Source organism: Podarcis gaigeae, assembly GCF_964106915.1.
Source record: "Podarcis gaigeae genome assembly, chromosome: 1".
Lineage (NCBI taxonomy): Eukaryota > Metazoa > Chordata > Lepidosauria > Squamata > Lacertidae > Podarcis > Podarcis gaigeae.
Window position 1 is genome coordinate 38,919,813 of NC_139678.1, and position 14,004 is coordinate 38,933,816.

At 42.6% G+C, this 14,004-nt stretch overlaps 1 protein-coding gene across 4 annotated transcripts in view; it reads right to left on the reverse strand.

Annotated features, from left to right (window-relative positions):
- DPH6 (diphthamine biosynthesis 6) overlaps positions 1-14,004 on the reverse strand; it is a 248,238-nt gene that overhangs the window by 67,889 nt on the left and 166,345 nt on the right. For 3 of the 4 annotated variants that reach the window (XM_083743445.1, XM_083743447.1, XM_083743444.1), the window contains exon 13: positions 3,483-3,725. The exons of the other annotated variant lie outside the window; for it this stretch is intronic. In XM_083743445.1, coding sequence (XP_083599571.1) covers positions 3,483-3,725 — 243 coding nt within the window. The remainder of the gene's footprint in view (positions 1-3,482; positions 3,726-14,004) is intronic. 4 annotated transcript variants of the gene reach the window in all.

Genomic DNA, 14,004 nt, shown 5'->3' on the forward strand with positions numbered 1-14,004 from the left:
GGAATGAGTTAGCAAAAATCACTCATAATATCATCATGCTAGATAATGACATTGTTACTTCTTTTTCAGTAGAGGAAAATGCAAACCATTTTTAAGAAGAGAAAATTCTAGGCCTGGGACAGGGCTCAGGAAGCTGCCTTATAATGAGTCAGAGCTTCTGGCTCACTTTTGCCTATACTGACTGGCAGTGAGTGGCTCTCCAAGATTTCAGATAAGGTAAAGGTAAAGGGACCCCTGACCATTAGGTCCAGTCGTGACCGACTCTGGGGTTGCAGTGCTCATTCGCTTTACTGGCCAAGGGAGCCGGCGTACAGCTTCCAGGTCATGTGGCCAGCATGACTAAGCCGCTTCTGGCAAACCAGAGCAGCGCATGGAAACGCCGTTTACCTTTCCGCCGGAGCGGTACCTATTTATCTACTTGCACTTTGACGTGCTTTCGAACTGCTAGGTTGGCAGGAGCAGGGACCAAGCAGTGGGAACTGACCCCGTCGCGGGGATTCGAACCGCCAACCTTCTGATCGGCAAGTCCTAGGCTAGCCACCCGCGTCTCTCTACCTGGAGATACCCAAGACTAAACTAGGAACCTTCCATATGCAAAGCAAATGCTCTACCCCAAACTATCAGAGCCTCTGCCAAGAAACACATCACAACCCTACAAAGAAAACAATATTCACATGGATATTAGGGTCTTCTGCTGGTTGCCTCACTGCAAAAAGTGAAGTTACAGGAAACCAGGCAGAAGGCCTTCTCGGTAGTGACACCTTCCCTGTGGAACGCCCTCCCTTCAGATGTCAAGGAAATAAAACAACTATCGGACTTTTAGAAGACATCTGAAGGCAGCCCTGTTTAGGGAAATTTTTAAGGATTGATGTTTTTATTTTGTTTTTAGATATGTTGTAAGCTGCCCGGAGTGTCTGGGGAAACCCAGCCAGATGTGCGGGGTAATAATAAGAATAAGAATAATAAATGCAGGTCCGTGAAAGGAATACAGATGGCTATCTTCAATGCTGTGTTTATTTTTAAATTATATTATACTGAGTAAGATTGATCCAAGAGCCTTGCAAGCTATGAATACAAGGTGCCTGATGGACATATAGAAAATTAACTCAATTTCTGGGATTGGGATCCTGAACTTTCTTCTATTGCCCTTCTCTCTCTTGTGTGAATATGCATGCATCTCTCCAGGTTGACTGTTGTATGCGTTCATTGCCAAAGAGATACTCCTAAATTTTCAGTATGACCATATGCATCAAAGCACCACAGGACAAAAATAATAACAGAAGTAAGCTGGGTAGCTGGAGCACTTTCTAAATATTTTCCGGAAGTTTATTTTAGAAACCATTTTTCAAAAATATGATGAAATGCACTTGATATCTTACAGCCATAAAATGCCACTTCTAAATGACTTCTAAATAAATAAATAAATAAATAAATAAATAAATAAATAAATGGAAACACTAATTTTCTAAACTCTGTAAATCTAAACTTCATGAGATGATCCTCAGCTTACTTTTACTTTTACAGTGTATTTGACCATTATTTAAGCTGAATTGGTACTGTGTGCACACACACAATAGTGTTGGGAAATGTACTGCTATTTTGCTAGAGCAGTTTTCTGCTTGTATCAAGCAATAGCAGTTACAGCAAAATGATGATGATGATAATTATCTTTGTTGTACTTGTTTCCTCTCCCATCCCAATAAGTACTTATGATATGGCAGATGTCAACAAGAATAAAGACCTGGGTGGATGGAGCTTGTAAGTGATGGAAACAGTCATTTGACAGCTAAAAAACTGCAGATGAAACTGAAGAGATTATCTAAAAAGAAAAAGATGGGTTTATTATTTCAGCAAACTTTATTTCAGAGTCAAGCCCTTTACAGGTGCCACAGGGTTGGCCTAGAGCAGTGATGGCCAAACTTGGCCCTCCAGCTGTTTTGGGACTACAGTTCCCATCATCCCTGACCACTGGGCCTGCTGGCTAGGGGTGATGGGAGTTGTAGTCCCAAAACAGTTGGAGGGCCAAGTTTTGCCATCACTGGCCTAGTGAATGGTAATGAAGGAGAGGGCTCTCCACAGACTTTTTAAAATACATGGTCGAATAAGCCTGAAAGGACGCTTTAGGTGCAAAATAAACAGGATGGCGTGTGTCTGTGTTGTCAGCAGAGACTGTATTCCAGAAAGCTGTAGAGTGAGAAGTCAGGCAGTGTATTGGGAACAGCGGGGCTCAACCTCTGATGTTCAAAGGTGTTGAGTCAGAGCATCTCAGCCAGCTAGGAAGAATAACTTGGCTGGGAAGATGAATGGCAAGATGGGTGAAAGGAGGAGGTAAACAAATAAGGGTCTTAGATGATGATCACAAGGTCCAGGTTGGATCATATTGAGGAAAAGCAGTCCTGAGCTGTTTTAAGGCTTTATAGGTCAAAACCAGCAATTTGAACTGGGCCCAGCAACAAACTGCAGCTAGTGCAGTTGGGACAGGTTTGGAGATATATGCTCAAACTGTTTGGCCCTGGTGAGCAACCTGGTAGCTGAATTCTGCACCAGCTGAAGTTTCCAAATTGTCTTCAGAGGCAGCCCTACGTTTAATGCCTTGCAATAATCTAACCTAGAGGTTACCAAACCATAAACAACAGAAGCCCCAGTCTTATCCGGTTTGAGCTGCAGTTTACTGGCTCTCATCCATTACTGAGACGAGACTTTCACAACTGGTGCCAATTCCTTCAACTGCAGCCTCCCAGGAGTGTAAATGTCCTTCTAAAGAGGCTTTTGAGGAACACAGGAGGCTCCAAGGGAGAAGAGGGATGTGGAAAGATCGGTTGCACAATTGTGTTCTGCTTGCACAACCTTTGGATCCAACCCTCTATATCTAAACCCAGTTGTTACGAATGTCATAAAATTCAATCTTAATAGACTGAAGGGGCAGAGATCCAGTACTGAAGGAGGAGTTGTTTTCATTGATTTCCCCTTCCTGATACAGACCCAGCCTTTGTGCCATGCTATTCCAGAGGGGTATATAACTGTGATACTTACTACTTTAAAACTTCTTCAGAATAAAATGAAACGTAGTCAGCAAAAGATGAACTCTGAAGTTATCTAAGTAAATAAGTGCAGAACCCATAAAGCATGATGAGAAATTAAACCACCTTCCTGAAGAAAAGGATATGGGCACATTGACTAAATACTGTACTTTTCAAAAAGTTTCTAGCTGGAGTTGGTTCTTTCACTTATTGCTTTGGGGGATGAAGACAAACTTGGTGATGAATATATCTTTCTATTAAGCAATTTTCTGTTTCAATCGTGCACAGCCACTTATGAGCCAGAACAAAACAGCTCAATCAAACCTTATTATATCCGTCTTACTTGAACCCCAACGAAATGCACTGAGAATGTTCTGATATGACTTTAAGTTAGGAGGAAAATAACAAACTGTTATTTCCAAAGCGGGTGGGGAGGGGAACGAAAATTGATATTACATATACCTTTTTAAGTTCTCTTAATTTCTTCTGCCAAGCAGCTTGAGCGACAGGAATGTACTTGCTGTCAGTTACATAACAGTTTGCCATAAGTACATGGTGGAGTTCAGCATTGTGGCTCATGGCTTTGAGGACTTTTTCAACGTGGCTTAAGGAAACCAAGGCCTCTGCTTCTATGCCTGCACTGACCAGCTGCATCGTACACGGCACTAGGGCAATCTGCCCCGCACAGTAGAGAATATCTCCTACCTAGAAGAGAGGGAAAACAGTAGGAGGAAAACATTAAGAAAAGTGGTGAAATTGTCTTCTACGTTCACCGTGAGAGGATATTGCAAAATCATCTCTTAACATTCGTACAAAAGAAGCAAGAAAACCAGAGTAAAGGTCATTTCTGACAGGGATTTAGCTGCACTGTAATAAGCTGGAACTTACAGCACTGTAATAAGCTGGAACTGGAAAGTTAATACATGGAGGTCCATGTATGCATAATCACCTTCAGACAAATCAGCAATGAACTGAACAGGTAAGGCTAGAAATATGGAAATTTAACCTCTCACAAAGTCACAATATTTCCAAGGTATCAATAAAAGATTGTGTCACATTTCAAGTAAATTTGTTTACAACCTGTCAACTCGCAAGTGCACAAAACAGGGGGTAGGGTGAGGAGGTACTGTGACATGTTCTAGTCAGCAACAATTCTCATTAATTTAAGGCAGACACGCCAGGGTCACCATCATTCCTTGTGGTACGTTGGCTCCAAACAGTAATTCTTCCCCTCCCTTCCCTCAGCGAATAAGACAATCTCACAAATATTTTTTAAAGAGCCATTGGTTGTGTTTAGGGTTGAAAAGTTTTGCAATGCTAATTTGTCTGTGATTTGTGTACTTTTTATACACATATATTGCAAAATTTGCATAAGATTAAGCATTACTTTGCATTTAATTTAAATGAGCTATGCAAATTCCATTCACACAATATTCATATGAACTGAGGTATAAACAAATAACATTTCACTTATTTTTCTACCTTTACTGCCTTATCTGACAGGCTTGAGACAGTTGTAGTATAGCCCAACTCTTGGATGCCCATGTTGTGGTAGCGATGATAACAGCCTAGAGTTTTTGTCGTTGTTTTATTATCCTATATACCAACTACACCCTTTTCTGGAGAAACTGGATCTGGCATTAGTCACTTATGCCTTGGCCACCTCCAGGCTTGATTAATATATTGTAATTTACATAGATTGCTGCTTCTGAAAACGGTGTAGAAACATTCATTGTTTCAGAATGCAGCTGCCAGGGCTTTCACCAGAGCCAAGCTATAATGCTACATTACACTGATCCTTCACCATCTTTACTGGTTACCAATTCACTTCTAGACTTGATTCAAGGTGCTTGTTCTCCCCTTTCAAGCTCCAACAGGATTGAGACTAGAGTAAAAGGTAGCCAATGTGTTGTCTCTGAATGTTGTTGGACTCCAACTCCGAGTCATAGAGTAAAAGAGTCCCATAAAACAATCAAAATGAGCCTGCCTGCACATGGCTATCTAGAAAATCCTTCCCCATGTCCCCATACAAATGGACACCAGGGGAAGACAGAATAGGTAAAGGCCTCCCTTAATGGCCAGAAGGTTCGTTTTTAATAGAGCCCTTCAGAAATTATGGTCTCAAGCCATAATGGGCTATAAAGATCATGATCAGCACTTGGAATTGTATCATAATACAAATTATCTTAGCATAAATTATTTTGGGGGAATTATTTGCAGAATGTGTGTGTGTGTTAAAAAAAACACAACCTGATGTCCTCAAAGACATGGCAATCAAACCATGTGACAAACCCATATGTAACTCCAAATCTGTCCTTATAAAACTGCCTGTGTCTCACAGAAGACTCACACATGTAGCTATTGGAAGAATATGTTAAAACTATTTGGCAATCAAATTCTATGATTAGCAGCTGAAGAGGGGGAGGCAGCGGGAAAGAGAAAATATAATAGATCAACTGACACCCATCAACTATATTTTTAAGTTGTTTAAGATGTCTAAAATATTGTTTTGCGTGCTATATATAACCCAAAAAATGGAAGAGAACGAAATGCAATTAATATTTTTGTTAAAAAGAACAAATGGTCTTTGTATGTGTGGGAGTGGGAGGGAGGATGTGTGCTATTTAAAAATATGTGCCATTGAACAAGGGAGTCCAGCCAGCTATCAAGTGGCATATTGACAAGATGAGCAATGAATCCAGGAAGAAATTATTTGGAAGGGTGATATATTTCTTAAGAAGGGTTTTTTTCCAAAGTTAACTCAATAGACAAGGCAAATCCCCAGTGCAGGTCATTTACATTATTCCATTAAAAAATAACTTCCTGTTTGACCTCTATTTTAAATGCACCCCCCACCCCGAACATTAATTATCAGTTTGAAAGAGCTGTTCAACCAGTTCATTTCCCCTATTCTTGAACAGATTGTTTGAGACATAATATGAATACTAATTACTGATAAAATATCTGTCAGTGTTTTGAAATATGTACCAAGATAACACCGTCTTAAAAGTCTCCTGGATACTTCTGGTAGAATTAACCCATATAGTCCCCCCCAAAAAAAAGTTGTAAACAAATCTTAAGAGCAATTTGAAGAAAACTGGCATAACTTTTGGCATTGATTCTGATATATCTTCCTTGCTTTCTGAAATAATACTTTGTCTCTTTACAAATTATAAGATGGCAAATTGAAAGGTAACAGAAAAGCACACAACTCAGTGGTTTGGGTAAGAAAATGCCATTGCCTGACTGGAAGTCTGTTGCAGGAGCAGAGCTGCAGTTCTGGACACAGCCCAGAATAAGGTATAAGGCCAATTCAGATTTCACTTTAGTTTCCCCATAAAAGCCATTTTACAAAATGGCTTCTCAGGTGTTACTTATTTCAGTTGCATGCCTATTACAAATTGACGCTAGGGGGTGCTGTTTCCAAAACATGCACTATTAATTTATTTCATCTATATATGCATACCTTCTTCTAAGTAGCCCAGAACAGTCTACATGGTTTTCCCTACACTTTCAATCTGCAACCACCAAGCAAGGTCAGTAGGCCAGTAGTTGACTATAGACAGGTGGTGGGAAGGGGTTTTGCCCGAGTGAGAAGATGGAGGAGAGGGTGAGAGGTGTAGTGGGGTTGTCTTCAGGGAACTTTGTGGGCATGTCCTGAGAGAATGTGTCAGGATGAGAGAATGAGGCAGGATGAAGGGTGCCCACCAGAAATGGTCATGCCATTGGCTGGCAGCAGGTGGCATGACTGAGGAAGGGTGGGATGATAAGGTTTACCTGGGGTGCATAACTGATATCTGGGTAGGAGAATTGGGGAAGGAGCTGACTTGATCCTGTTCTGCCTACCTGGGCGCAGCACCAGCCTAGACTCAAGTGGTGGAGGAGACATGTTGCAATAATCCATCATGATTAATTTTATTAGCACTAGAAAATTGCTCCACCTAGGGGTGGTGCTACAGAGCCTACATTTGTGTTTGGGTTATGGAGACAAGTTAGGGAGGCTGTTGGTGTGGTGCCCACCTTGTTGCCCAGCAGTCTCCCTTAGCTGGTCAAAGTGATCTCCACTGTGATATTAGATCACTCCAGTAGGTCTAGCCCAGTTTCCCAACCTTGAGTCTCCAGCTGTTTTTGCACTATGACTCTCACCATCTGTAGCTAGCAGGACCAGTGGTCAGGGATGATGGGAATTGTAGTCTGAAAACAGCTGGAGACCAAAGGTTGGGAAACACCAGTCTAGTTGACTACCTCAAAGCAACATGAGACTGTCTCAAGATGCCGGTGGCCTGATGCGCAGACCTGAATTTTCCCAGTCTACAGCGTTTCCAACCCTATACTGTGCTGGCTTTCCAATTTAGCTGTTGCAAGTGCCAATATGTTTTGTGGGTGCTTTGCACATTTTGACATACAGAGGAAAGCCTCTGTAAAGTAACACTTTCATAGCTGCCCTTCAAGGGCCAGGGCACACACAAAGTACTAACAGCTGGCTATGATGCCAGGCTAAAATTTGCCTAGCCTTGATTCAGAAGCATTCCTGGAAGCAAAAGCAGCATTTCACTCATGAAACGACATAAAGAAAATAAAGGACTACTCTCTCTCAGAGCTCACAATGGCCATTTAGAAACTTCCCCAGCCAACTTGGCTCAGCCTGCCAATAGTCCCAGAGCTACAGGGAGAAAGGCAGAGATCAGGAGGGGTCCTCCACAGACAGCTTCATTTTAAATATATGCAAATTGTATGAGTAAATTTATCAGCTTTGACATTTTTCCAAGAAGACAAGGTCAGGCCGGTCTAAAGGTAGCAGTGTTAACCCTTCCAGAACACTAAAAAAGCTCCTTATGTCCGCATCTATTCAGGCCCACAAGCAAGGGAAGGTGTGCTGCCTCCTACTCTGTTATGGCACTTCCGTGGGGACTCCAGGGTGAGCATTGCTGGTTGTGGAAAGGCCTCCCTTGCCAGAGTTGGTGGAAGCCTTGGAGCTCTTGCGACGTGGCTTATTCAGGGGAGTAAGCCTCACAATTAATGAAAACGATTCCCTTTTCTCATTCTTTACACATCATGGCTGGCTACATACAGCCATATCCCTCAAGATTTGCTAGGTTCCTTAAATGTGCCTAGAGCTCACTACCCATGAATCCAGCCTAAGCTAAACCAGTGCCTGGCTTTAAGAAAACCCAACTCTGTCCAATCTCAAAAGTTCTCTCTGGAAGCCAGCATTTGCCTCATTAGCTTTATTTTGCCCAGGTGAAGACAGACTAGAACAAGTTCTTTCCCCACAAAAGGCAGAAGGGTCCTTTTTGGGGATAAACCACAACTAGGAAGCTCTAGTGTGCTTTGGGGAAAGTGGTAAAGGTAAAGGTACCCCTGCCTGTACGGGCCAGTCTTGACAGACTCTGGGGTTGTGCGCCCATCTCACTTAAGAGGCCAGGGGCCAGCGCTGTCCGGAGACACTTCCGGGTCACGTGGCCAGCGTGACATCGCTGCTCTGGCGAGCCAGAGCCGCACACGGAAACGCCGTTTACCTTCCCGCTGGTAAGCGGTCCCTATTTATCTACTTGCACCCGGAGGTGCTTTCGAACTGCTAGGTTGGCAGGCGCTGGGACCGAGCAGCGGGAGCGCACCCCGCCGCGGGGATTCGAACCGCCGACCTTTCAATCGGCAAGTCCTAGGCGCTGAGGCTTTAACCCACAGCGCCACCTGCGTCCCTGGGGAAAGTGGTATATACCAGTAAATTAATGAACTTATATCAACATGCCTCCTTCCAAGCAGCACCCTTTGGCAGCAGCCTGTCTCTCTGCCTCATAAGCTGAGCATACCAATTGTGCTTGATGGTGTGTCCACCCTGTCTCTCTGAGAGTGCATACCTGCTCCCCATCAAAATGGGGAGCACAGCATCTCACACTAAGGCACAATGGACAACCTCCTCTGGGGTCATATAATGCTGCGGTACCTCCACATGGGCACTGTGGAGTGTGTCCTCAGACAGGCAAGATCCAAGCTTTAATTCAGAAAAAAACAGTGTGCCTCAGTTACCAGTTTAGACTAGAGCTGGCAGTCCATGCTGAGTCCAGCTCACCAACCTATTCCATCCACCTGCACTAGAGGTCAGGGCAAGGTACTGTGGGGGAACAGAAAGCAGGGGAAAGGCAGGTCAGACTGTCAATGTCTGGGAGGAAGCAAACTCATTTGAGATGCTTTGGGGACCATAAACTCAAAGTACACTTTCACAGTTGTTGTTTTCTCATTTCTCTTTTTTTATATATATAAATTTTTTATTGATTTTCCAACACAAATTAAAAACAAAACAATACACAATACATAGACAAACAAACATATAAACATGTATAATTTCAAAACCTCTTTTTCATAAACCTTACTTCCCAGACTTCCCCTTGCCTCCCCTTTACTGCATCCCTGTTTTGAAATTTCTTCAGCAACCCCTCACTTCAATTAACTAATTACTCATTTTCTTTTTTACCTTCTTCTCTTACTTAATCAATTACAGCTGTAATTCTATATTGTAATGTTTTCTCATTTCTCTTCCCTACCTAATTTCACCAGTCCAGATAGATATTCTGGGTGGACACTGGCATGGAGCCTCCAGTCTGCCAGGGCTACCCAATCAATGAGCAGTTTTCAACCATGAAGATTTGTGTGTGGAGGCACTGCTGGGTGGAAGGCTTTCCAACTGCCTCCCATGTTGGGACAGTCACATCCCTTGGGGTATGTCAAGCTGCCTACAGTGGACTGGGTATCCAAAGCAACACTGTTGGCAAGGAGGTAATCCCAGCTTTTACGGGGGTAAAAAAGAACTTTCTGGTGAACTTCATACAAAAGAAGTTATCACAACATATTGCGCCAAAGAACTTAATAAATAATGCTGTTTTCAACTTTTCCTCTGTAGCCCACACGTGAAGGCAAGTAGCTTTCTTAACGAGGTCTGCTTGGCCAATATTTTATATCCAGCAAATGGATCACCAGCATATTCTCTATGGAAACAAACCACAAAGACTCATGTTGCTCACCTGTGCGCAACACATGCTTTTTCAGCAAAACATTTTATTCTCATGCCTCTTTTTATTCCATGAACATAGCTCTCCACATCAGAGCTTTCCAAACTTTTCAATGTTGGTGACACACTTTTTAGACATGTATCATTTCATGGCACAGTAATTCAGTTTTACTAGCAAACCAGAGGTTAAAGCAACCCCTCCAACCTCGAGAGAAGCGCAGGGGGCGTCTGCATGACACGCCGGCACACTAAAGTGTCGTGACACACAGTTTGGAAAGCTCTGCTCTACATAGTTTGGGCCACATTTAAGACCTAGTCATTAGTAGTAATGGAAGTTTCATACTCCCTGCTTCTTGTTGACACATTTGCCAGGTTCACACATAGGCTATGGTTTATAGGCAATGTATTAAAATAAAGATGTTGCTTCTGTAGATTTGGCAAGTTTATGGCAAAACACATTTAAGTGCAAATAGTATTTGCTGGATTGAATGGAAGAGAGCCCATTGATATACACTGGGCTATATGATCAAAAAATTTTTTACATTATTAACAGTGGCTCATCACTACCAGCATTTAAAAAAAAACCAACAACAAGTTTATTAAATTTGTGAGGTCCATGCCTTTACACAAAATACCATAAAACATTATTAAAAGATAAACAATCAAATTATAAAAATAAGCTAAAATTCATGCCATGTTGTCCCAGCAAGGAAACTACCCAAAAAACCCCCACCATTCAGGAAAGAAGATACAGCAACAGGTTAGGAGAGCAATGGGAGGGACCTCACCATTTCATCCAGGAACCATTCCCTAGTTTTCATAGCCTTCACCACAAAGACCGCTACCACGTGAGAAATCCGTGGATCAGCGTCCACCAGTAAAAACTTTACTTGGTCCTCAGAGTTGACTATTGATTTGGGAATAGTTTGTAACATCGCATCCCTGAAGGCCAAATAGATGGGACAATACAACATGTAATGTGTGAGATCCTCTTTGGTTCTCATATGACAAGGACATATACGCTCTTCTACTGGGATTTTTGCATATCTGCCTGACAGATAGGCCGTAGGAATGGTTTGAAAACGGGCCATGGTGAAGGCTCTCCGAAGGGTGGGATTGGTGATATTCGCCAAGTAATTGGCGCAGGTTTTGACTGTTTTCAGTTGGGGAAACCAGTGGGAGGACCCTGGGTTCTGTATTTTTGTGATATCTAACAGAGCATCTCTCTCCAGGATCCATTCCCGAACTTTGTCCGGGCTCCACAGTTTGAGGATATTAAACTCCGGTAGGGTGTATCTAACCAGGATCTCAGATAGGTTTTGACGCCAAGTGGTGTTCTTTTGAAGAGATACAAAGGCTTGTTTGGCCAATAAGGTATTTGAAGTGTTTGCAAGGTTGATGTAAAATCGTAGGAATCTTAAGTGGGCCCTGGCAGACACAGAGGGTAATCCAACCTCCACCCTCAAGAAAGCTGCTGGGGTTCCTTGAGGAAGGCCTAGAATCCTCTTGAGATAATAATTTTGCAAAATTTCAAGCCGTTCCAACAGCCTCTGGTTCCACCCCCAGAGTTCTATCCCATATAACATCTGGGGAATAGCTTTCCCAACAAAAGCTCTTAATGCCGGGATCACCAATTGTCCTCCCCGGGTATGGAAGAAACTAAGCAGGACACCAATTGTTCTTCGTGTTAGGATGGTTACAGCCTTAAAGTGGGCTAGCCAACTAGATGTAGCCTGGAATGTAACACCCAGATATTTAAAAAAAGGGCACTGTTCAATCACATGTTCGTCTAAAGACCATCTAAAGGTGTGGCGAGCTCTAGTGAACACCACAATTTTTGTTTTGTCATAGTTTATCTTTAGTGAGTTATGGGAACAGTAGGCTGCGATCCCCTCCAGCATGCTGCGTAAGCCTCTTCGGGTGAGTGCCATTAAAGCCATGTCATCGGCATATAGCAATATATTCAGACGTTTACCTTCAAGGGCTGGAGCCGATGACTTGTACTTTGCCATGTACTGAACAATGCCGTTTATATAAAAGTTAAAAAGAAATGGGGCTAGCAGGCATCCCTGTTTGACCCCTTTCCCCAATGGCAGCGGGTCCGTAAGAGTTCCCGATGGCCCAGTTCTGATTTTGACTGTAATATCTGTGTGTAACTCTCTGAGAATTTTTAAAAGTCGTCTATCAATGTCTGTTTCATATAATTTTTTCCATAGTCTATCTCTACAGATCGAGTCAAAGGCAGATGTCAAGTCAACGAAGGCCACAAAGAGTCTGCTCTTATACCCTTTTGCATATTTAGCTACCAGGGTCTGTAGTACCATACAGTGACCTATCGTATTGTGGCCCTTTCTAAATCCTGCCTGTTCCTGGTTGAACAGGTTAGAATGGTCCGCCCAGTCTACCAACTTGTTTAATAAGTACCGGGTATAAAGTTTGTATGCGATGTCCAGAAGGCTTACAGGGCGGTAGTTTGCTGGATCTTGAATATCTCCCTTCTTGTAGATAGGGGCTACCACACTTAGTTTCCAGTTTGCTGGGATTTTACATGTGTTGTTTATTTCCGTAAAAAGTTTGGCCAAAAAGATGGCCCACCATTGGGCATTTGATTTAAAAACCTCAGGGGGGATCATATCCTCACCAGGAGCTTTGCCATTTTTTAAAGTTTTAATTAGCTGTAGGCACTCTGATTCCGTAACAGGATCCCAACCTGCTAGATGATCATTCTTCAATGGGAGGGACGGACTCGAATTAGCAGTATTTGAGGGAGTGTATAGCTTGAAAAAGTGTTGATACCACACATCGGCTGGAATACTGCTGTTTACAATTTTTCCTTTGGATGAGACTCCCTGTGCTACTATTGCCCAAAATTTTCTATCGTCTCGCAATTTAATCGCCTTATCAAGTGCCCCCCATTGTTCCTTCCTATAAAGGGATTTCTTGAGTTTTAAGGTGTTTTTATAGTAAGAGCGCCATCTGTGGAAATTTACCATAGATAACAGAGTCCTCTCCTGTTTTACCTTGTTTTGTTGTTTCCAAAGCAGGGATCTTAGTTTCCGGCAGTCTTTGTCAAACCAGACCCCTGATTTGTTATGTTGTTTGGGAGGCCTGGTGTTTATAAGAAATGGGAAAAGAGACTCTGAGACCCGCTGATATAGTAAAAAAGGATCAAAGTTAGGTAAAAGACACTGGTCTCTCAGAGCCAATAAATCTGGAGAGTGCAGGTGTTGTTTAATTTTAAGCTCCAGCTCGCTGTTCCATTTACGCCTGCGTGGGGCCGGTGCTTGAGGAGGGACTGCACGATGTAGATGTTGTAATCCCCCTGATTCGAGGGGAGTTAGTGAGATTGCTCTAGGAAGATGGTCGCTCTGAGTTCTGTTAAAAGTGCTGAGACCCTGTGCCCTCTCCAAAATTGTTGGAGAGACCAGGATATGGTCAATCACACTTGCACCACAAGGGCCGATAAAAGAAAAGAAACCTCCTGACCTATCCATGTAAGTACCATGCAGGTTGTACAAGTTATGCTTAAAGGCAATCTCCAGTAATGTATTACCTGCCTTATTCAGAACCTTTTCATCAGAACTCCAAGGGATAAACCAGTCTGCCTCTGGTAAAAACTGGGTTTTGGAGCCATACGAATTGATGTCGCTGCCTATCCTAGCATTAAAGTCACCTGCCAGCAGGATGTTCCCGTCAGGAAATTCTATTTTGGCCTTCTCCAAGCATGACTCCAAATCTTCCCAGATTTGTATTGTCTGAGAGGAAGTACACACGGGGGGAATATAAACGTTGAAACATAGAAAATCTCCTGTGTTATTGGAGATAAGTAAAATCTGAAAATTGTCAGCATTTTAAAAGAAATAAACTGAAACGAAAGTAACCAAGGCATTAAATGACAATATATATCATTTACCCGGTTCACCTGTCTCTAAAATAAAAAGGGGGCAATATACAATAAACTAAACCTTTGTTCTT